Source organism: Giraffa tippelskirchi, chromosome 6, assembly GCF_054371585.1.
Source record: "Giraffa tippelskirchi isolate mGirTip1 chromosome 6, T2T-mGirTip1v1.2.pri, whole genome shotgun sequence".
Classification (NCBI taxonomy): Eukaryota; Metazoa; Chordata; class Mammalia; order Artiodactyla; family Giraffidae; genus Giraffa; species Giraffa tippelskirchi.
Genome location: NC_137280.1, coordinates 161197516 through 161221766, shown reverse-complemented (window position 1 = coordinate 161221766; position 24251 = coordinate 161197516). Strand labels below are relative to the sequence as shown.

Sequence of the window (24251 nt, the reverse complement as noted above, 5' to 3'; positions counted from 1 at the left end):
TATTTGCGTTTATGCATATAAAGAAATTTGCAAGCTTACATTAAAAAAAAAAATGGTTGTCTCCAAGTAGAGAGAGGGGTGAACACTAAGGGACCAGGCTATTAATGAAACTTTATGGTTCATGTTTTTATACTTGTGTTCAAACATGTGTTTCTATCTTCTATTCAAAAAGTTAATTTTAAAAATCTCTTTATTAAACATGCTCGTTTTTCAATGTCTTTCTTAAACCAAGTGGCTTCTTTCCTTTACTCCCTCTCTAAAGGGCCCAACAAACTGGCTCCTCACTCCCCCCAGCATTCCTCATAATCTCTTATTCCATTCTCCTCATAAATACTCCCAGACTCAGCCCTCTCCTTAATACTACCTGCAAATCTGCTTACCAACTCTTTAGGGAAGTGACCAAAACAAAGGACTCTATGTGGAAAGCCAAGTACTAACAACTACCCCCAGAAGTTTATCAAAGCATTTTTAAAAAATATATCCATTCTTTGCTCAGGAGCAGCTCTAAGGAATGGGATTTCTTCCACCTCATGAAGAACTCACTTACTCACTAGTGGTACCCCTCTGTCCACTCAGGCAGCATTACATACCCTGTGACTTTCTCCTGCTCTTCATTTTGGGTGGCTGATATGCATAGGCCACCATCCTTCTTATCCAACACTGAACTAAGTTGCATCTGTATCTAAATAGGCCAAAAGCTCTGCCCAAATTTGGAGAAAACACTTAAGAACTAGTCAAAACCAGGATTTGGGGTTCAAACTCAAGATGAGAAGGATAAACAAATCCTGTCCAAATGGGATCTAGTTTTGACATATTTTCCTGCTTCCTAATTAAAGCCAAATGTTTGAATAGATCCCAAATTACTTCTGATGAAATTCACTGCAATACTTTGCCTTTTAAAAAAAAGCAGAGGAACTTGTATGCACAAACTGTTAACAGATTTATTTTGGGGCATGGTAATTTTCAGTGCAGTTGTCACGGGGTGCCATGAATCTCTAGCATAGATGGCCCAACAAGCTCTAACCTCTGACGGACTGACACATTTCGTCCCCAGGCCACACATATAACCAAGACTTGTGGGAGCCACAGTGGAGAGAATCCTCTCTCACATAACTCTTCACCATTATTTTTCTCCCTGCCAAGGATACAGGGGAGCCAGGGAAAAAGACTCCATGAAATCAGGGATCAGTTAACACCAACACTGGAAAAAGTCAAGTCCTCTGACTTCATCGCATTTCAAACCAATCCTCACGATTTCAAACCAATCCTCACGATCTCAAGCATTTCAGCAGGGCTCTGAGAATCTACTGGAGGTGCTATTCCATTTGATTTTCACAAGTTGAAGTGGCTATAACTTATCCCTATGCTCTAAGTCAGGAAATGAAAACCCAGAGATGATCAATGAATCTCCCCTGATCACACAGCTAGGAAAGAATAAGGCTGTGGCATGCCTGAATTAAGGTTACCTTTAATGATCTCAGAGTAAACCTCTGATTATCACGTTTAATAATTCTATCAGTGATGGGGATTTCTAAATTCAAATGAGTTTAAAGTTTTATGAGTCTATTTAATGCCTCAAGAAGACAGTCTGCAGAGGATGGGAATTCCAGAAAATAGGAGCTAAAAAGGTTAATTTATTCTGACAGAAGGATGATTACTATAAGGTAAGATTACCTATCTCTAATTAACCTAGTCCATTATTGAATTCTTAACAAGAAAGATATGGATAGCAGAACTGTCACTCAGAAAAGAATTCAGCTGAGAAAGTCTGAAGACAGTACCACTCTGGGAATGATAATCATTATATTTGTTAGCCACTGGGAACACTTAAAATCATCTTCATATTTAAGCCAGAACCTAAAATACTTCCACATTCAAGCCTCTCTTAAGGGGACTATGAGGTGCAAGATTAACAAATACATTTTAACATCTACTTAAATTTTTAAATTGTCTTTCAAAGGTCTTAAATGAAGATCTATTTCTTTTTTAATTGATGGTGATTCTGCTTATTATATTGAAAGCACTTCTAATAAAAATAAACATTGTCACTGAGCTATATTTTTGACTGACCAATGATTTAATAATAGGCCTAACTCTCTCCCTCACTGTCACCTGCCATATTCCAACAGGAAACCAGAAAAAACAACTATAATATTATTTGTAAGTAATATTTCTGATGACTGGAAAATCGATGCTGTTTTAAACATACCTAACTAAAAATCTGAGGCACTGAAAACATCTGGTTTGCCATAACTTATGGGCTAGAGTTGCATGTTTTTGTTTTCATTGTAAACTGCAGTATCAACTAAGAATAAAGGTTACTATTTACTTTAGTTTTATAATAATAGAATGTTGAATTGGATTTTTCCTGTTGTCTTGAAATTAGTTTTTCTCAGTAAAAAGTGATAACAAAAAGGCACAAGGATTTCATCTTTTAAAGGCCTCTCCAACTACTAGGGTCCAAAGTCTCCCAAAGGACATCCTCAGAGGCATAGTAACCATCTCTGCTCCTCCTAACCAATATCTCAGTCCTACGTTGGCAGAAAAATATTTCCCCTCAAGCCTCTGAAGGCCTTCCTGGGTGACTCAGTCAGTAAAGAATCCACTTGCAATGCAAGAGACCAGGGTTTGATCCCTGGGTCAGGACGATCCCCTGGAGAAGGAAATGGCAACCCACTCCAATATTCTTGCATGGAAATCCCATAGACAGAGGACAGAGGAGTCTGGCAGGCTACATTCCATGGGGTTACAAGAGTTGGACACAACTTAGAGACTAAACTACTACCAACCACCAACCCCCTGAAGCCAAGTAAATGAGGATATTTCAATGGAACACAGAATGTGAATGCTGGCAAGGAGGAAAGATTGAAAGCCTGCTACCTGGCTGAAGACTTGCAGAGTCGGAAACCAACCTGATGCCTGCCTTCAAAGTGCAGTGAGTCCCATGAGGGAGTCTGGGGAAGAATTTGACTTGTGTCTTCTGGAACTCGGGAACATATCTGAACACCAAGGATTGTGCCCGCTTCTTTTCTGGAGATTTTGAAGGACAAGGACTTGCTGGCTAAGCCTAGGAAAGTGGAATAAAAAGAGACTGTGTTATAGAGAACTTAAAAAGAAGGTAAGGAAGTCTCCAACCTACTCCAGGTTTTCTCATCTTTCGGAGGGTGCAGAGAAGGACTTCCATGTTTGACACCTAGCGTGCATGCATGCTAAGTCGCTAAGTCGTGTCTGACTCTCTGCAACCCTGTGGACTGTAGTTCACCAGACTCCTCTGTCCATGAGATTCTCCAGGCAAGAATACTGGAGTGGGTTGCCATGCCCTTCTCCAGGGGATCTTCCCGACACAGGGATCGAACCACGTCTCTTACATTGCCTGCATTGGCAGGCAGGTTCTTTACCACTAGTGCCACCTGGGAAGCCCTTGACACCTTAGGAATATAGAGAAGAGAGGAAATATAGTTGGGATGTGGATCAAAAGCAAGACTACAGGAAGACATAGGTGCTCCCTCTGGAGATCATCCTCAGTGATGTGGTAGCCCAAGGTAAAGCTAAACAACTCTAAAAACTGCACAAAGTTATGAGGAGATCACCACATCCTCAGAGGCCACAAGCAGCAGCAGAATCAGGCACAGTCTTGTGGGAAGGAGCACTCTTCATCTCCAATGGCACCCCCTGCCATCTCTCATATTCTTCCTTCCTTCCCCCACCCTCCACACAAAGGAGTTAGATGGTAACACAGGGAATTGAAAGGATTATATTTGAATTAGATTCGAGATTGGATTTTTACACAGGAGTGAAATTAGACTGGTTTGGCTTTTGTTTTTTTAATAACTGAAAGTGATGAGAAAGTTGTGGAATGTATCCAAGAAATTGTCTTGGGAGATTCTATATAGAACTACTGGGAATTGTGATTGGAGAAAAATAAAAACATCACTGTGTTAATATCCACAAAGTACAGTCTATTCAATACACTGTTTACACTTAAATGTTGACTTTTGAAAGTAGGCTGGGAGGGGTTGTTTTGAGAGGAAGAAGGTTACACACTGTCTCAAGAATAATGGACAAAGAAAAGAAAAATGATAATGAAAACAAGCCAGTTCATAAATGTAGGGATTATGGAAAGAGATTTTAGAAAAAAAATCATACAGATTTTATTTTACTATATAAGTTGAATATAATAGCTACCTATGTCTTTTCCAAAAGGAGACATTTTTATTAAAACCAACATTGGTACTGGCTTGAAAGTTTTCAATGCACTGTTTTGTACTTTAACTTATGAGCAAGAAAACAAACTCTCATCATGTGTTTCATATCCACAGTGTACATGACGGACCTCAACCACAGAAAATGTCCAAACCATGATTTTCAAATCAATCTTTCACCTTCTACTAACTTCTCTCCTTTGTTGTTATATCTTACTCACTGATTCACAGTCACTAAATATGTGGGAAAGGGTGACAGTTTTAATTATTTTTATAATGTAGATTTATTTTTTGTGATTAAGAAACATAAAAGTTAAAAAATGTATTTTATTTATCATCTTCCTTTCTGTATCAAATCAAGCTTTATCCTATATAAATTCAATACCACACAAGCAATCTACTACTGCTAAACATGTTTCTGCTGCCATACCATCCATTCTCTTTCTTCTCTTAACAGCACATTTGTTTTCTTTTGAGGAACTACCTGTGGACATCAAGGCTGTATATTGTCACCCTGCTTATTTAACTTATATGCAAAGTACATCATGCAAAATGCCAGGCTGGATAAATCATGAGCTAGAATCAAGATTGCCAGAAGAAATATCAACAACCTCAGACATGCAAATGATACCACTCTAACGGCAAAGCGAAGAAGAACTAAAGAGCCTCTTGATGAGGATGAAAAAGGAGAGTGAAGAGTCTGGCTTAAAACTCAACATTCAAAAAACGAAGATCATGGCATCCAGGTGCATTACTTCATAGAAAATGGATGAGGAAACAGTGGCAGATTTTATTTTCTTGGGCTTCAAAATCACTGCGGATGGTAACCACAGCCATAAAATTAAAAGATGCTTGCTCCTTGGAAGAAAAGCTATCACAAGCCTAGACAGCATATTAAAAAGTAGAGACATCACTTTGCCAGCAAAGGTCCATCTAATCAAAGCTATGGTTGTTCCAGTAGTCACGTACAGATGGGAGAGTTGGACCATAAAGAAGGCTGAGTGCAGAAGAACTGACGCATTCAAATTGTGGTGCTGGAGAAGACTCTTGAGAGTCCCTTGGACAACAAGGAGATGGAACCAGTCAATCCTAAAGGAAATCAACCCTGAATATTCACTGGAAGGACTGATGCTGAAGCTGAAACTCCAATACTTTGGCCACCTGATGCAAAGAGCTGACTCACTAGAAAAGACCCTGATGCTGGGAAAGACTGAGAGCAGAAGGAGAATGGGGTGACAAAGAATGAGTTGGTTGGATAGCATCACTGACTCAATGAACATGAGTTCGAGCAAACTCCGGGAGATAGTTAAGGACAGGGAAGTCTTGCATGCTGCAGTCCATGGGGTTGCAAAGAATCAGACACAACTTAGCGACTGAACAACAACAACAAATATATATGAATAACTGGGACTTCCCTGGTGGTCCAGTGGTTGAGAATCTGCCCTGCAATGCAGAGGACAATCCCTGGTCAGGGAACTAAGATCCCACATGCTTTGGGGCATCTGAGTCTAAGAGCTGCAACTAGAGCCGCAATGCCAAGCCACAACTAAGACTCGTCAAAGCCAAAAACAAATTAATTAAATTTTAAAAAGTAGATAGCCAACAAGGGCATACTATATAGCACAGGGAACTATGCTTAATATCTTATAATAACCTATAATAGGAAAGAATTCAAATCTACATAATCATATATATATATATATATATAATTGAATCACTGCTATATACCTGAAACGAATACAACATTGTAAATTGACTATATTTCAATACATTTTTTAAAAGAACTATTCAACATTCCATATTTATTTCCTTCATGTCAGCCTCTCTCTAGTCAGTATCTTCAATATGCACCATGTCTTTCTATTTAACTACTTAACTGATAAAAACTGCCTTCTCCACTCCTACTGCTGGGACTGCTGAGAAAATACTACAACTGTTCAGGCTAGTGTCTTCATTCATTTTCCGTTTCTATTTTCAATTAGATTTGCCATACCACTCAGAAATCTTCCTGTGTTTTTGCTCATTTCAGTTCTCATTTTCTACCATGATTTTAGAACTCTCTCCACTTTACTCAAATCTCCAACTAAATCACTCCTCAGCAATCTCCACACAAAGAAAGTAAAAGCCAAAGGATGGAAATTTACTCCTCTTCCAGGTAGCAAACTCTCAAACAAATCTGTATTAAACCCATTCTTCCCTCCCAGTCTCTGCTGGAGTGGAAAAAGAGTCTTGTACTTTAGTCCTTAGGATTATGCTCTAGATCCTATTCTTTTCTACCTTCTGAGAGAAGCAGCTTTGTCAATTACCTCTGTCTCTTCTTGATCTTTAACCTCACCCTCCAAATGGGCATCTTACAAAAAACAATTCTTTCCTGAATGAGTCACTTTTTAGCTACTGTCCTTTCTCTACTCACTCACAGCTAAATTCAAATTATTGTGTATCTGCCCTGCTTGTGGAGGGAAGGGCACAGAAGGAGGAAACAATAGGAGCAGCATGTGAGTCAGACCCCACCTGGCACAGGAGGAAGACAACATCACACAAATGTCAGTCCAGTGCGGAGAGGCCAAGCCTGGAGGGTGAGGATACATCTACGCGGAGGGGTAGTCTGATGTTAGGTCTGAGCCCCTGCAGAAGAGAACACCTATATGAGAGAAGGGATAGCAGTGGAAAGGAGAGATTCATTACATACAGGGAGAATGAATAAAGAAGTAAATCTAATAAAGCCAATGGGAGCCACGTTTCTCAGCATCAAAGAAGGGGGTACCATATATGGAAAGGAAGAAAATTAGAAGAAACTCTGAGGTGCAAAACTAGAACTGATGGTATCAGTCTACATTCATGGCCAGACAGACAGATAAAACACAAAGGTGTATATATACATTCCTATATACATGCATATTTATTCTAGTCTCTCCACTGAGACAGGCTTCAAGTACCAATCTACAAAAGCAAAGAGCATACCTAATGCACAGATCCTGTCTTCTAAATATTATTCTCCGCTAAAAAGACTCAGGTCTAAAACGGCTAATTCCAGATCTAGAGTAGGCAAAGTACAAGATGAAGTCGTTAATATCTTGTGCCAGAAAGAAAGTAGTCAAAGAGTGATGGAAAAATGTAAGAGACACACAAGCTACCTGGAAGGAGTTTTCACTAGCTCAATTGGGAACAATGTGAACATCAAGATAAATAATGATAGTAATGAATTAAAGCTCAATAGAACTATAAATAGAACTGTGGTGTTGGAGAAGACTCTTGTGAGACCCTTGGACTGCAAGGAGATCAAACCAGTGAATTCTAAAGGTAATCAACTCTGAATATTCATTCGAAGGACTGATGCTGAAGCTGAAGCTCCAAAACTTTGGCCACTTGATGCAAAGAACTGACTCACTAGAAAAAGACACTGATGCTGGCAAAGACTGAAGGCAGGAGGAGAAGGGGACGACAGAGGGTGAGATGGTTGGATGGCATCACCGACTCAATGGACAGGAGTTTGAGCAAGCTCTGGGAGATGGTGAAGGAAGGGAAGCTTGGCGTCTGCAGTCCATGGGGTCGCAAATAGTCAGACATGACTGAGCGACTGAAGAGCAACAACAAAGAACTATAAATGTGTATACTGAAAGCTTAATGACCAACGATATACATGCAAACTCTCACAGAACTTCCCCCCAAAATATTAACTGCCCAAAGAAAAAAAAATGAATTGTTGAGAATCTTGACAGACACATCCTTAATCAACTAACTGTTAGTAATGGGACAAATCAAAATTGTTTATCATCTAACAGGATTCAATGAGAAGAAAACAGCATCACTTTTGAGATACTCCTGTCAAAATCTAATAATTTAGCTTTTTTAAACTGAACCACAGAAACATAGTGACTATTTCCTCAACTCTCTCAAGAATGGTTCATAACTGTTTTGGTGTATTGAGAGAAGTTAATTTTTTCATACAATAGATGCTTTAGGGTATTAGAGCTTAATTCTCTTCTAGAACCCAGAATGGAAAGGGCCCAGAGGTACAGTCCATAAAAGAACTGATCTATAATCTTCATAATGTCAAGGTCATTAAAGACCTGGAAAAGATTGTGTTACCACTGCCAACTGAAGGAGACTAAAAAGTCAAGACAACTCTACGCAACAGGTGATTTTGAACGATATCTTTTTGTTCTCAAGTATAGTATTAAGACAACAAATTTGATTGGGATTTGATGGTAGTCAATGTAGAATATCAATGACCTGATTTTCACAGCTGTGTTATGGTTGTACTTCCAAATGGTTCAGGAAAGAAAGTCTTTGTACTTTTTTGTGCCTGTAAATTCTCTATCAGTTTTTCATTGCTTCAAAATTGTAAAAATCAAAAAAAATTTAAATGAACAAATATAAAACTAAACAAATTCACTGTCATCCTTAGTCCTTCTCACGTTCCTCATCTGAGTGAATGGACGCACCGTTCTTTAATCAAGTTGACTAAGCCAGGTCATCCTTGACTCTGCTTCCCTCGATTACATGTCCAGTTAATGTCTCTCACTGAACCCACACCCAATCACACAGCAAGCTCCAGTGATTCTACACCCTGAATATATCTTGCGCTTATTCATTTCTCTCTACTCCTCTGATTTCTGGCCAGCATCCTCACTCTCCTGCGTTACTAAACAGTCTCCTAAAATGAGCTCAAACCTCCCCCAATGCATTTCCCATACATCAGTCTGAGTTATTCTATCGCTAAAACACAAATCAGATCATGTTATTTTCCCTTAAAAACCCTTAGGTACTCTTTATTGCTCCTAAAGTCCAAACTCCCTATGTTTTCATACATCCTGGTTTACCCAGAGTGGTTTTCATTTCTGCTGTACTGAAACAGACATTAGCGGCCTCCTTTTCATTCTCAAGTGTCCCAACCAGGACAATCAATACTGTGTGTGTGCTCAGTGTCCAACTCTTTGCAGAAAGTGAAGAGGAGTTAAAGAGCATTTTGATGAAGGTGAAAGAGTACAGTGAAAAAGCTGCCTTAAAACTCAACATTCAAAAAACGAAGATCATGGTATCAAACCCTATCATTTCATGGCAAATAGATGGGGAAAATATGAGAACACTGACAGACTTTATTTTCTTCAGCTCCATAATCACTGTGGACAGTGACTGCAGCCATGAAATTAAAAGACACTTGCTCCTTGGAAGAAAAGCTATCACCAACATAGACAGCATATTAAAAAGCAGAGACATCACTTTGGCAACAAAGGTCCGTATAGTCAAATCTATCGTTTTTCCGATAGTCATGTATGGATGGGAGAGTTGGACCATAAAGAAGAAAAGGCTGAGTGTTGAAGAACTGATGCATTCAAATTGTGGTGCTGGAGAAGTCTCTTGAGAGTCCCTTGGACTGCAAGGAGATTAAGCCAGTCAATCCTAAGGAAATCAACCCTAAATATTCATTGGAAGGACTGATGCTGAAGCTGAAGCCCCAATACTTTTGACTACCTGATGCAAAGAACCGACTCATTGGAAAAGACACTGATGATGGGAAAGACCAAAGGCAGGAGAAGGGGATGACAGAAGATGAAATGACTGGATGGCCTCACTGACTCAACGCACATGAGTTTGAGCAAACTCTGGGAGATGGTGAAGGACAGGGAAGCCTGGTGTGCTGCAGTCCATGGGGTTGCACAGAGACAGACACAAGTTAGCAACTGAACAACTGTATTGGCAGGTGAGTTCTTCCACTAGGGCCACCTAGGAAGCCCCAACAATGACATACATAACACGTTCTCACTGTAAGGCTCTGAAAATCTGGCCTCTGTTTACTTCTGTAGCCTGATCATTAAGTACTCCCCCAATTTTCCTCTCCTTGCTAGTGAATCTCAACTCTTCTGGAAAGTTCTGCCTAAGCACTGGATCAGAATTCACTAACTTTGCTAGATGCTCCCTAACACTATACTAATCCTATTAGCAACTCTTTCTATTGCATACATATGTCTAGTATAACAATTTGTTTATATTACCTCTTAAACTGTATTTCTGTACAGATAACTCTGCTCCTGAGAGGGTGACCTTGAGCAAGTTACTCTTGAGCAAGATTATTTCTTAACACAAATATAACAAGTCTCTATGGTAGAGTTATCTTTAATTCTATTTCCTTTTTCTTTTTTTTTTTTTAAAGAAAACACATGTCCTTACAGAAAGTTATCTTCTGGGAAATGAGATAACACCAAAAACGATGAGCTCTTCTCAGGGAGGGGATATTTCTTTCCCCTCTGGTCTAGTGAGTATAGACAAGTTCCCACAGCAAACTCTTCATATACGTAGCATAGCAAATATAGTGTATATATACACTTTAAACATATTTGGGAGCCAAATGTATAAATTTGTGGAAAACAATGTTTTCAATCACTTAAAGAGTTGTTTATTAATAACTAAACATTATTTTGGGAAAGAAGGCCCTATTGAAATAAAAAAGAATAACAATTCAACAGTAACAATTAATGAGCCCTACACTGACAGATTAAACATTGAATATGACATTTAAAAGCCTTTTGAATTTCGTAACTGTGAAGAAAAATATGTAGGTATTTTGAAGCTACCTTATAGTGTGTCTTTTATAATTTTTAAGCTAAAAATTATGGCTTCTAGAAGTGAAAATTCAGAATTACAAGACTATATTTCTACTCACTGACTACATTCTCTAAATTTAACTGTCATTGTTTTATCTTTGTTAATTGTACAATTTAATCATAGATATCCTTTTTTAGTAAAGTATGTAAGATAATACAGTAACCACATCCCTAAAGCTTTTATTTTCATTATTAAAGGAAAGTAATTCATATTATCACAGTCAAATTTATACAAACAAATTTAACCCACAGTACGAACCATTGCTCAAGCTTTCTGATATCTTGTGGATATCTGGAATGTCACATCTTGAGTCATAAATGCATAAATATCTGCTTCTCATAGCTAATATTGCATAATATTCCACCTATTTCACATTATTTAAAAATAAAAACATATTTAAAAATATAGTTGACCCTTGAGCAACATGGGTTTGAATTGCATGGATATGTGGACTTTTTTCACTGAATATATACTACAGTAGATATATGCTACAGTGAATATATACTACAGTGAATATATACTGACTGTGACTCAGATCATGAACTCCTTATTGCCAAACTTGGACTTAAATTGAAGAAAGTAGGGAAAACCACTAGACCATTCAGGTATGACCTAAATCAAATCCCTTATGATTATACAGTGGAAGTGACAAATAGATTTAAGGGACTAGATCTGATAGACAGAGTCCCTGATGAACTATGGACAGAGGTTCGTGACATTGTACAGGAGACAGGGAGCAAGACCATCTCCAAGGAAAATAAATGCAATAAAGCAAAACAGCTGTCTGAGGAGGCCTTACAAATAGCTGTGAAAAGAAGAGAAGTGAAAAGCAAAGGAGAAAACGAAAGATATATCCATTTGAATGCAGAGTTCCAAAGAACAGCAAGGAGAGATAAGAAAGCTTTCCTCAGCGATCAATGCAAAGAAATAGAGGAAAACAATAGAATGGGAAAGACTAAAGATCTCTTCAAGAAACTTAAAGATACCAAAGGAACATTTCATGCAAAGATGGGCTCAATAAAGGACAGAAATGGTATGGACCTAACAGAAGCAGAAGATATTAAGAAGAGGTGGTAAGAATACACAGAAGAACTGTACAAAAAAGATCTTCACAACCCAGATAATCACGAAGGTGTGATCACTCACACTCACCTAGAGTCGGACATCCTGGAATGTGAATTCAGGTGGGCCTTAGGAAGCATCACTACGAACAAAGCTAGTGGAGGTAATGGAATTCCAGTTGAGCTATTTCAAATCCTCAGAGATGATGCTGTGAAAGTGCTGCACTCAATATGTCAGCAAACTGGGAAAACTCAGCAGTGGCCACAGGACTGGAAAAGGTCAGTTTTCATTCCAATTCCAAAGAAAGGCAATGCCAAAGAATGCACAAACTACCGCCCAATTGCACTCATCTCACACGCTAGTAGAGTAATGCTCAAAATTCTCCAAGCCAGGCTTCAGCAATACGTGAACCATGAACTTCCAGATGTTCAAACTGGTTTTAGAAAAGGCAGAGGAACCAGAGATCAAATTGCCAACATCCACTGGTTCATCGAAAAAGCAAGGGCGTTCCAGAAAAACATCTATTTCTGCTTTATTGGCTATGCCAAAGCCTTTGACTGTGTAGATCATAATAAACTGTGGAAAATTCTTCAAGAGATGGGAATACCAGATCACCTGACCTGCCTCTTGAGAAACCTGTATGTAGGTTAGGAAGCAGCAGTTAGAACTGGACATGAAACAACAGACCGGTCTAAATAGGAAAAGGAGTACGTCAAGGCTGTATATTGTCACCCTGCTTATTTAACTTCTAAGCAGAGTACATCATGAGAAACGCTGGGCTGCATGAAGCACAAGCTGGAATCAAGATTGCCAGGAGAAATATCAATAACCTCATATATGCAGATGACACCACCCTTATGGTAGAAAGTGAAGAAGAACTAAAGAGCCTCTTGATGAAAATGAAAGACGAGAGTCAAAAAGTTGGCTTAAAGCTCAACGTTCAGAAAACTAATATCATGGCATCCGGTCCCATCACTTCATGGCAAATAGATGGGGCAACAGTGGAAACAGTGACTGACTTTATTTTGGGGGGGCTCCAAAATCACTGCTGATGGTGATTGCAGCCATGCAATTAAAAGACGCTTGCTCCTTGGAAGGAAAGTTATGACCAACCTAGACAGCATATTAAAAAGCAGAGACATTCCTTTGTAAAGAAAGGTCCGTCTAGTCAAGGCTATGGTTTTTCCAGTAGTCATGTATGGATGTGGCAGTTGGACTATAAAGAAAGCTGAGTGCCAAAGAACTGATGCTTTTGAACTGTGGTGTTGGAGAAGACTCTTGAGAGTCCCTTGAAGGACTGCAAGGACATCCAACCAGTCCATCCTAAAGGAATTAGTCCTGGGTGTTCATTGGAGGGACTGATGTTGAAGCTGAAACTCCAATACTTGGGCCACCTGATTCATTTGAAAAGACCCTAATGCTGGGAAAGATTGAGGACAGGAGGAGAAGGGGATGACAGAGGGTGAGATGGTTGGATGGCATCACCGACACAATGGACATGGGTTTGGGTGGACTCCGGGAGTTGGTGATGGACAGAGAGGCCTGGAGTGCTGCGGTTCACGGGGTCGCAAATAGTCAGACACGATTGAGTGACTGCACTGAACTGAACTGATATACTACAAGACTAGGCAATCAAGAGTTTGCCTGGGGTTGGTTGAATCAGAGGCTGCAGAACCTTGGATTTGGAGAAACCTAGGAAATGCAGGGCTGACTGTGAAGTTACACACAGATTATATGCACAAGGTAGGGGGAAGGTTGTTGTCTGTCGTCCTCCAGATCAAGGGTCAATAGTGTATGTAAAATCATTTTAAAATAATATGTATTTTTAATGACTAGGGTTTCACGTAACTGTTGAATTTACCAAAGCTATGAATAAATGTTGGTCTTCAGAAGTGCTTTTAGTGATTTTAATTTCTAAGAGAGATATCATCTCTACATAACCTAAATATATGTAGCAAATAAAATACCAAATAATTGAAACCTTTGAAATAAACCTATTGCCTACTTTCAAATCTGTTCAGAATACTTTATTAAATGTCAGCCGTGAAACTGTGTCAAGAATACAGGTAAACAATATTACAAGTTTCATTTAACGTCCCTAAATTTTTACAATCTGGCATTTTGCTCTCTGCTATGGCACAGAACTGCATTTTACCTAAGCAATCAAAAGCAAGCCGGAAGACTCTTTGTTCATCAGTTGTAAATAATGTAATATAACTAGAAAAACGCCCTAAGAGGATATACCATTAATATGATTATTACTTTATAACCACAAAACTTTAGCAAAGACTACTAATCCTTACTTGCTTGAACTGGTATTGGATAATACATCATGATAGTGACCTTGTGGCAATCAGCATATATTTATAAAATGATGGTTTGAAACTTAAATCTTATTTTTAATTCTTCAGTCTCATGTGGTTGTCTGGAAAAACTTCCCATAGGAGTCTACAATCTTACAATGGAAAACTGCTTCAAGATAACACTCCATTATCCATTTATCACATATCAGTGAATATTTATTGAGTGTGTATCATGTGCCAGGCACTATGCTAAGTGCTGGAGATATAAAAATTACTAACACTTGAGCACGAGATAAGACATGGAGTGTGCCCTTGAGAGGCCTGGAGTACTGTAGAAGAGATAATTAATGTACAAACTATATAAAAAATTGTTAAGGAATAGTGTTTTTATAAGGTGTTGTGTACAAAGAAGAGAAATGCATAATTCAAGCTGGCGGAGGAGAGGATGGTGACAGGAGCCTTCTTGGAGGAGGTACTGATAAATAAGCCTGTTGACTTGCTTGCAGTACGGCCTAATAACTTAGCACAGGTTCAAATCCTAGCATCATCTTTTACCAGCTGTATAAGTTTGGACAACTTACTTTATCATCCCAAGCTTGTTTCCTTGATTATCAAATGGATGTAATAGTATTTACCTCATTGGGCTGTTAAGAGGACCAAATAAGAGTAGAAAGCACGTTAAGATATACTTGTATTCTGGTTGTTATAAACATAATCTCTTTCTCACAGCCCACTCAGCGTACAACCTGGTGATTTCTAGACTTCTTGGCCAATGTATGCATGGCCCACACTCCTATAAAATAAAAAGCCACTCCATCTTCACCCCTGTCTTCTGATATCAGCCAGGCTTTCCAGTCTCCTGAAAAGCTGGCCTGACTTGCGGTCATTACCAGACATGCCTGCACCACGTTCATTCTTTGAACCTGAGTCTGACCCCTGACGCGTCTCTGGACTGACTGTCCACCACCCCCTTCCTCTCCTTCACTGTCCCCCATATTCACCAGGAGACACATCTCTTGGCCTTCACCCCCACACTGCTCTCTGATGAGTCTTTCTTACCAGAGTTTTGTAAATTTTTATGCATTTCACTTTATCAGCTTTGCCCTCTAACTATTAGCCACCATGTCTCCAAGCCAGTAGCCAATATTTACTTCATTTGGAATTATCATCATTGCAGAGACAGAAAAAAAAAAATGTGATTAGAACACAAAATCATCAAGGTTTGTGAGGCTGAGGAATGCTAGCGTTAGAAAAAGAGCAACAGTTGGGCCTTTTGTTCTTTCCTACATTATTCTCTTTAGGATCATGACTCTGTTTTACAATCCAGTCTAATACTCTCCCACTGGCCACGCATCTATCAAGTGACTTTTTCTAAAAGATTTTCTCCTCTATTTGCAAAAGACCTATGGGAGCAGCAAGGCTCAACTCAATTCTTCTTACACATTCACCTTTTTGAGGCTTTTTACCAAATTTCACCAAAAAAGATTAAAATGATAGCAGGAAATATTAATAATAAATAACAAGTTAAAGTTAAAAGATATTTTCCTATTCAAGTGACTCATGGTAGAAATAAAGTGTTCTTTATTTCTAAGAGTGGAAAACATATGATTTAGGTATTATAACTATTGAGCAAAAGGGTATCTGCGGGCTTCCCAGGTGGTGCAGTGGTAAAGAATCCACCTGCTAATGCAGGAGACATAAGAGATGCAGGTTCAATCCCTGGGCTGGGAAGATTCCCTGGAGAAGGAAATGACAACCCGCTCCAATAGTCTTGCCTAGAAAATTTCACAAAAAGAGGAGTCTGGTGGGCTGTAGTCCATGGTGTCACAAAGAGTCAGACACGACTGAGAACACACAATTACACAAAAGGGTATCCACTCTAGCTTCCAAATTTTGTTTTTAACCTATACCTTACAAAATTGTTTCGGCTTTATCACAGCATTACTCCTACTTTCTAAAGACCAAGACAGACTATATTATTTTAATTTGTAAATTAGCTATAATTTAATTCTGTTCCTCGCTTTGGATACTTCACTCTGGGCATCTTTACAACAACATGGATACCACCATGCCAACAAAATCCTTCATGTATGTTTCAAAGTCCAAAATATTTTTTTTAATCAGATATTCTGCACCATAATAATTGGAAACTCTTAAATGACCACAAAAATGTTACAAGTTGAGGCAGAAAATTATAGTTGCCTCATGTTTCCACTGAAATGTACTAATTTAAGAAGCTTATACATGAACTAAAAAAGACATTTATGTTACAAAAACAACAAATATAATGCTAATTGCTGATGATCCACATATGAATTTACTAGGTCACAGATTGAATGTGTGATTTTAAGGTTTAGCTATCACCTAAACTGTTCAAGCTGGTTTTAGAAAAGGCAGAGGAACCAGAGATCAAATTGCCAATATCCGCTGGATCATCGAAAAAGCAAGAGAGTTCCAGAAAAACATCTCTTTCTGCTTTATTGACTATGCCAAAGCCTTTGACTGTGTGGATCACAATAAACTGTGGAAAATTCTGAAAGAGATGGGAATACCAGACCATCTGACCTGTCTCTTGAGAAATCTGTATGCAGGTCAGGAAGCAACAGTTATAACTGGACATGGAACAACAGACTGGTTCCAAATAGGAAAAGGAGTACGTCAAGGCTGTATATTGTCACCCTGCTTATTTAACTTATATGCAGAGTACATCATGAGAAACGCTGGGCTGGAAGAAACACAAGCTGGAATCAAGATTGCCGGGAGAAATATCAATAACCTCAGATATGCGGATGACACCACCCTTATGGCAGAAAGTGAAGAAGAACTAAAGAGCCTCTTGATGAAAGTGAAGGAGGAGAGTGAAAAAGTTGGCTTAAAGCTCAACGTTCAGAAAACTAAGATCATGGTATCTGGTCCCATCACTCCATGGGAAATAGATGGGGAAACAGTGGAAACAGTGTCAGACTTTACTTTTTTGGGCTCCAGAATCACTGCTGATGGTGATTGCAGCCATGAAATTAAAAGACGCTTACTCCTTGGAAGGAAGGTTATGGCCAACCTAGATAGCATGTTTAAAAGCAGAGACATTACTTTGCCAACAAAAGTCCGTCTAGTCAAGGCTATGGTTTTTCCAGTGGTCACGTATGGATGTGAGAGTTGGACGGTAAAGAAAGCTGAGCGCCGCAGAATTGATGCTTTTGAACTGTGGTGTTGGAGAACACTCTCGAGAGTCCCTTGGACTGCAAGGAGATCCAATCAATCCATCCTAAGAGAGATCAATCCTGGGTGTTCATTGGAAGGTCTGATGTTGAAGCTGAAGCTCCAATACTTTGGCCACCTCATGCAAAGGGTTGACTCAATGGAAAAGACCCTAATGCTGGGTAGGATTGGGGGCGGGAGGAGAAGGGGACGACAGAGGATGAGATGGTTGGATGGCATCACTGACTCGATGAACATGGGTTTGGGTAGACTCCGGGCGTTGGTGATGGACAGAGAGGCCTGGCGTGCTGCAATTCATGGGGTCGCAGAGAGTCGGACACGACTGAGCGACTGAACCGAACTGAACTAAACTGTTTCCTGACCCTGAAATAAAAAGTCACTTGAAATTCTTAAAATTCTGGAGACAGTGAGTGCTCAGGAAACTTCTAAATTTAAATTGCCCCTTCTCCTTTTTCACACTGAACACTTCCTTCATCACAACTATTTCTTCAATGTGGTAGCAAGTAAAATTCCCCAACAATAGAAATGACATTAACATGAAAACCGAGGTGATTACAGATGGGTCAGAAGCAAGAATTCTCTCTTATAGTTTTTAAATTATGATAATAATAATTCACAGTAAATAAAACAAGGCAAACCTTTGGAAAATGCTTCCATTAAACAGTATTGAGAAGGTAGTGGCAGTAAAGTAACAAGTTTGGGGTTTTTTTAATCATTCATAATGATCCTCTACATTAAAGGAAAAAAATATAGATAACTAGAAAGGCAAAATACTCCAAGTAAGATACTGAAGTATGAAATCCCAGTTGCCCCAATATGAATTTGATGTAAAAAAAATGGAGAACTGGTTCCTTTCAGTTAATATTTGCCACTAAAACTCAACATACATCAGAAAATATTAGTTATTATAATTAGAATTCTTTTATCCTCATTACATAATGATGTGCCTGGTCAAAAATCATAAAATAGTTCAGAAAAGAAATTTAACATTTCTGATCTTTCTTCTAGGCCTGATGCCACTTGAGCCTGGATGAATAAACTTTTTCAACTCATCTAACTTAGCAGGTCCTAAGTATTACAAACTAAGCAAGCAGACTCTACTCTTGGAGCCACTAATCAAATCTGTTGTCAAAATATTCTACTGGACTCAACAACAACAAAAAATAAACAACCTGATTTAAAAAATGGCCAGAGGATCTGAATAGATATTTTTCCAAAGAAGACATACAGATGGCCAACAGGCAGATGAAAAGATGTTCAACATCACTATCAAGAAATACAAACAAAAACCACAATGAGATATCACCTCACACCCGTCAGTATGGCTATTATCAAAGAGACACAAAATAACAAATGTTATAGAAGACACTGAGAAATGGGAACCCTCACACACTATTGGTGGAACTGTGAACTTGTACAGCCACAGTGGAAAACAGGAGGGAGAGTCCTCAAAAAACTAAGAATGGAACTACTGTATGACTCAGCTATTCTACTTCTGGGTATTTACTTGAAGAACCACTAATTTGAAAACGTGTGTACCCTGATGTTCACTGCAGCATTGTTTATAATAGCCAAAATATGAATACAACCTAAGTGTCCATATATGGATGAATGGATATAGGTGTGTTATATGTAGAAAGTATAATTAGCTATATGAGAATGAAATTCAGCCATCTGCAATGACAGAGAATATCATGTTCTCTATCTGAATGAACGTGGAGAATATTATGCTAAGTGAAATGTGTGCTGTGTGTGCTCAGTCGTGTCCGACTCTTTGTGACCCCATGGACTGGAGCCCACCGGGCTCCTCTGTCCTTGGGATTCTCTAGGCAAGAATACTGGAGTGGGCTACCATTTCTTTCTTCAGGGGATCTTCCCAACCCAGGGAGCAAACCTGTATCTCCTGCAAGTCTCCTGAACTGGCAGGAAGGTTCTTTACCACTGAGCCACCTGGGAAGTCAAGTGAAATAAGTCGAAAGGAGAAAGACAAATATCTTACGGTTTCACTCATATGTGGAATCTAAAAAGAAAAAACAAGTGAACAAAAAAATAAAACAAAAATAAACTCAGATACAGAGATAAGATCAGATCTGATCTTACCAGAGGGGAAGGGAGTTGGAAGGTGAGTAAGAACAGGGAAGGAAATGGTGATGAATGGTAACTAGACTTGTGGTGGAAATTATTTTGTAGTATGTACAAATGTCGAATTATAATGCTGTATACCTAACACTTGGAGAAGGAAAGTGCAACCCGCTCCAGTACTATTGCCTGGAAAATCCCATGGACGGAGAAGCCTGGTAGGCTACAATCCATGGGGTCGCAAAGAGTCGGACACAACTGAGCGACTTCACTTTATTTCTTTTCTTTCCATACCTAACACTTATGCATTCACATAATACATATCACTCTATTTCTTAATGATGGCAAACAGAAACCAAATTTGGTACTGAGATTTTATCACAAAATTCACAAGACATTAAAACATTTATTAAGTAAAAAGAATGTAACAAACATACCATACAATTAAACTAATATAAAAAGCAAATCTTACTCATTCTGCTAATACTACGTATAGCAAATCTTACCTCTAACCTCCACATCAAAGTCAAATTTGTTGCAGCCTGAAGATGTTAGAATTAAGCCACAGTTCCAAAATCTTGAAATGCAGAGTTAAGACACACAAAAAAAAACCAAACAACATCTCCCTTAGTTCTACAGCACTCAAGCCTGTCAGGTGTTAGTTAAAATAAGGAGTAAGCATGGACTTCATATTTCTCCTTAAGAAATAGGTTCTGACGGCTGATACAGTGTTTTCTTACAACCATACAACAAGACTTTCAGTTGAGATGGCTTGCTTTTAGAATCCTAGGGACGGGGGAGCCTGGTGGGCTGCCGTCTATGGGGTCGCAAAGAGTCGGACACGACTGACGTGACTTAGCAGCAGCTTTTAATGATACTCAGCATTTTGATATAATACATGGAAAACTCCAGACTCTGCAGTCATTTTGACATATGGCCTCAATTTTATATATCTTAAAAGCAATTAACATTTGTCTATTATTGACACAATTGTTGAGCTTGAGTTTCAAACTTTACATACTAAGGTGGAACAGCCATGGAATTTAAAATTCAAGAGGGGAAATTCTCTGGTGGTCCAGTGGTTAAGACTTCATGCTTCCAATGCAGGGCACATGGGTTCAATCCCTGGTCAGGGAACTAAGACCCCACATGCCATGAAGCCAGGCCCCCCCCAAAAAAAAATCCAAGAAAGAAATACTGTAAGAAGAGATTCCTATACAATTTCTGAAGAAGCTATTAAAAGGGGAGGAGGAACTGGTTATTCTGCCTAGTCAGAATTTTATTCAGCTGTTGCGAGTGAATCTAGTAGAGGGGTTAGAGGAAGGCAAAGGAGACAGCATAGCGGTGGGATGTTTTTCTGGGCACAGAAAAGCAGCCTGTAACTCTGTGTCGGCAACAGTGAGACAAGTTAACAATACGAACAGAAGATGCACTTGACAGCAGTAGAGAGAGTTAGAGTAGGAGGAGATGGCATATGAGACATAGGCCAGGGTGCAGTAGGAAGGAGTCTTGATGGTAAAGATGAATAGCTTAAATGTAACGCAAAATACAATTAGGGCCCAGTGAAGCAAGTCCAGAAGCCTGAGACAATAGCTACAGTACCACATTTCAAGCTGTCCGAAGGGTAGATATTGAGATAAGGGGTCTTAAAAAGGGGAGTTTATAAAAGTCATGAGACAAAACATTTAAAACTTAGTCCAAGTGTTTTCACAAAAATGGAAACACAAGCAGGGTTTAAGAGGTGCCAACGTTGTTCATTTGTTGTTTGTTCCTGATGGTTGTATAGCTTGAATAAACAGGAGGAGGAAAACAAAACGCAGAAAGTAAACTCAGGTTTAGGTGTTTAAGAAATAATCACATGACTGAATCCAAAGAGAAGAAAGGTTATAATTAGGGTAAGTGAGTAGGATCTTAAGTCCAAAGTGATAGGGGATAAGAATTTCTTGGCAACTCGTCAGTTACTAAAGCGTTTAGGAAGACATTGTAAAAAGAAAGCAAAGAGAAGTAGAAAAATAATGATGAGAATGATTTATAACAGCCTAAAAGCTTCAGACAGAAGGAATAATGTAATATAATGACAGGATTGAATCATTTAATGGGCTAAAACAATTTTCCAAAATACAAGTAAATCTCTTCCGAGTTCTTTTTGGTTAAATGGAATTCTAGTTGCCTTAATTTAAACAGCTGACATTTTTTCAGAAATAAGTTGTACTCCAACTTACTAAAGAGAGATTTTAGTAAAGGAGAAATGTTACTAAAAATTCTGAAGAATTCAACCATTGTTCACTGGCCCTTAATAATTTAAAATAACTTTGGCACTAAACACCTTTTATTTGGCACTAAACTTCACTTTTATTTTTTTAGTGAAAAAAATGACACTGTCTGTTATTCCAGACTTAAAGTTATCAATTTTTAACCCTCAAATCCTAATTTTAAAGAAGTGGAAGGTCAAGTATTCATTACACAATATCAAGTATAATATAAATGGGCTATTTAATTTACAGAGTTAATGTCCTTGAAGTGAACTTACCAACAGTCATCTTGAATTCTTAACTATCCTCCACATCTAATTTAATAAACATTGAGTCCTCTCAGCGGTCTTCTCCCCCTCTCCTCCAGGTAGCTTCTCTAGCCTCATTATCACCATCTGCAAAGAACCCCCTCTTTGACATACACATGCTAGCCTTTAACAATCTGCTCCTCCCCCAATCAATTTTTTAACTCTGCAAGTAAACAAAAAATGGGTTCTAAGAGACTACAATACTGACATCTAATGTAAAAACACCAAACACATATACTTTAAAATGTCCTTTGTGTTCCAAAGCAAAGCCCCGATAAGGATTAAATATTCAATTTCACGGCTAAAACATAATTTTTAAAAATCCATAGTTTTAACACTACCTAAATTCAAAAAGATCTACCCTTTTTGCATTTTCTAAATTTTATGCCTTACTTTAAAAAATGAATATAATGCAATCATAGTGAAAAACCTTAAAATACTTCCAGAAATACACTTTTAAATCCATGCCCAAAGTTATCTGAACACTAGATATATAGTTTGACCTACTGCTAAGCTAACACAAATTCACCACTTTTACCACTAGGTGGCAAGAAAAACCCAAATAGCATCAGTTATAAAGGCCAGTACAAGATCCCAAGTATTTGAACAACCAGAAAAGCCACCAGGTGTCATCCAAGAGGGGAAAAAAAAAAAAGACTATTCCCCCTTCCCACCACTGAAATACAGGAATTCATAGTTTTAAGCAAAACCATCTAAGCTCTATCAGAGATAAATGTCCAGCCCATTAACTGTCAAAATAGTTTGCATATTTATATTCCATATAAGCAATTCATATAATGTTTTTGACTCCAAGATGCTGCCTTTCAACTAAAGGCAACAAATAAAACTTAGTTTCTGGGGGAAAAAAAAAAAACAGCAAGACCAATGAGCTCAATGGGTCATAATCTATAGCTTCATCCTATCTGAATACACTGCACAAAATAATTTAAAATGGTTTACACAAAGTCAAAAATCTTCCAAAGAGTATTTGGTTATGTACACACAATTTGAGGTTCATATTCTTTTCTCATTTCTCTCCTACAGGTAATTTCATTGATTCCATACAATCTAGATAATTTTATGCTGTTAAGCTTTGTTTCCCAGCATGATACACGAAAGCACTCCAATTTGTTACCAAAACATTCTCAATAAAGAGACAAATGTACTTGTCCTTAAGATATGTGTATTATGTGAATTATTATGTTGAACAGTCCAAAGTTGAAAATTAAAATTAAAGCTTCACAGGATTAAGTCCTATTTATATAACAAAACACTTTTTTAAAAACCATCCTTTAGGCTTCACTAACTTCTAACAAAGATTTTTCAATGCTGCTGTAAACATTATGTCAGCTAGAACACTATGTCTGCTGCCTTTTATAAGGTGGAACTTTTTTAGGCCAAATTCTATTCTTAACCCTCTGGACACAGGGGTTGCAACCATGTCATACCCTGCAAATCTAGCTGTAGGTGGTATCTCAAAAAAAGGATGGTTTTTTCCTTCGAGGAAGTGGTCAAACCTTTTTTCCCCTGGTGTCACCAGTCAAACATCTTGTTGTTTTTCATTGCTATCGAATTAAGAGATCCAAGAGAAAGCAGTGGAGGAAAAAGCAAAATATAATGATTAAATTATAGCTGCTTCCCTTCCTTGCTCCTTACTGCAATCTCTTTTAAGGTCTCGAATGGGTCATTTCCACCCTGCCTGCAAGGCACTGGTCTTTTATAAAAAAAAAAAAAAAAAGACCCAAGCCAAGAATGCTCTTGTCTACTGAACATTATCTCTTCTCTGGTTTTTATTACATTTTCTTTTGAAATTCGTTAAGATTATGCTCAGCGACCAGCCCTTGCCCAACCGGTTTCTCCCCTTCCCCCACCTCTCTACACACATCACTTTTTCCTCTTCCCATCCAAGCAGTGGGCAAAACCCTGCAGTGCCGGGAACGCACGCTTCGGGCCGGTCACTCAGCAGTTTTATCCTCACTGGCCTTTGCAAACAGCTCCCCACCCAAACCTTGTCCCTCGGGGGCCCCCCCTCGGCCATCATCTTTCTACTAGAGTGTGCTCGATAAGGGACTCCGGCTAGCACATCGAGGGTTTACGGTAGCCTGCCTACCAATAGGAGGCCACAATGCAGAGAAGTCTGGTTCAGCCTCCCGGCAGCCCCAGTGTCTTCCTCCCGTGGCTTACACCTACTGTACCCGCGAGCGAGCAAACGAGCCAGGG

The 24251-nt window shown here is 38.7% G+C and overlaps 1 protein-coding gene across 1 annotated transcript in view; it reads right to left on the bottom strand.

Annotated features, from left to right (window-relative positions):
- Nucleotides 1-24251, bottom strand: part of LOC145510937 (uncharacterized) — a 571176-nt gene that overhangs the window by 546658 nt on the left and 267 nt on the right. The window contains exons 2-3 of the mRNA XM_081503112.1: nt 24142-24210; nt 2924-3067 (exon numbers count right to left, since the gene is read on the bottom strand). Of these exons, the coding sequence (XP_081359238.1) occupies nt 2924-3067; nt 24142-24210 (213 nt within the window). The remainder of the gene's footprint in view (nt 1-2923; nt 3068-24141; nt 24211-24251) is intronic.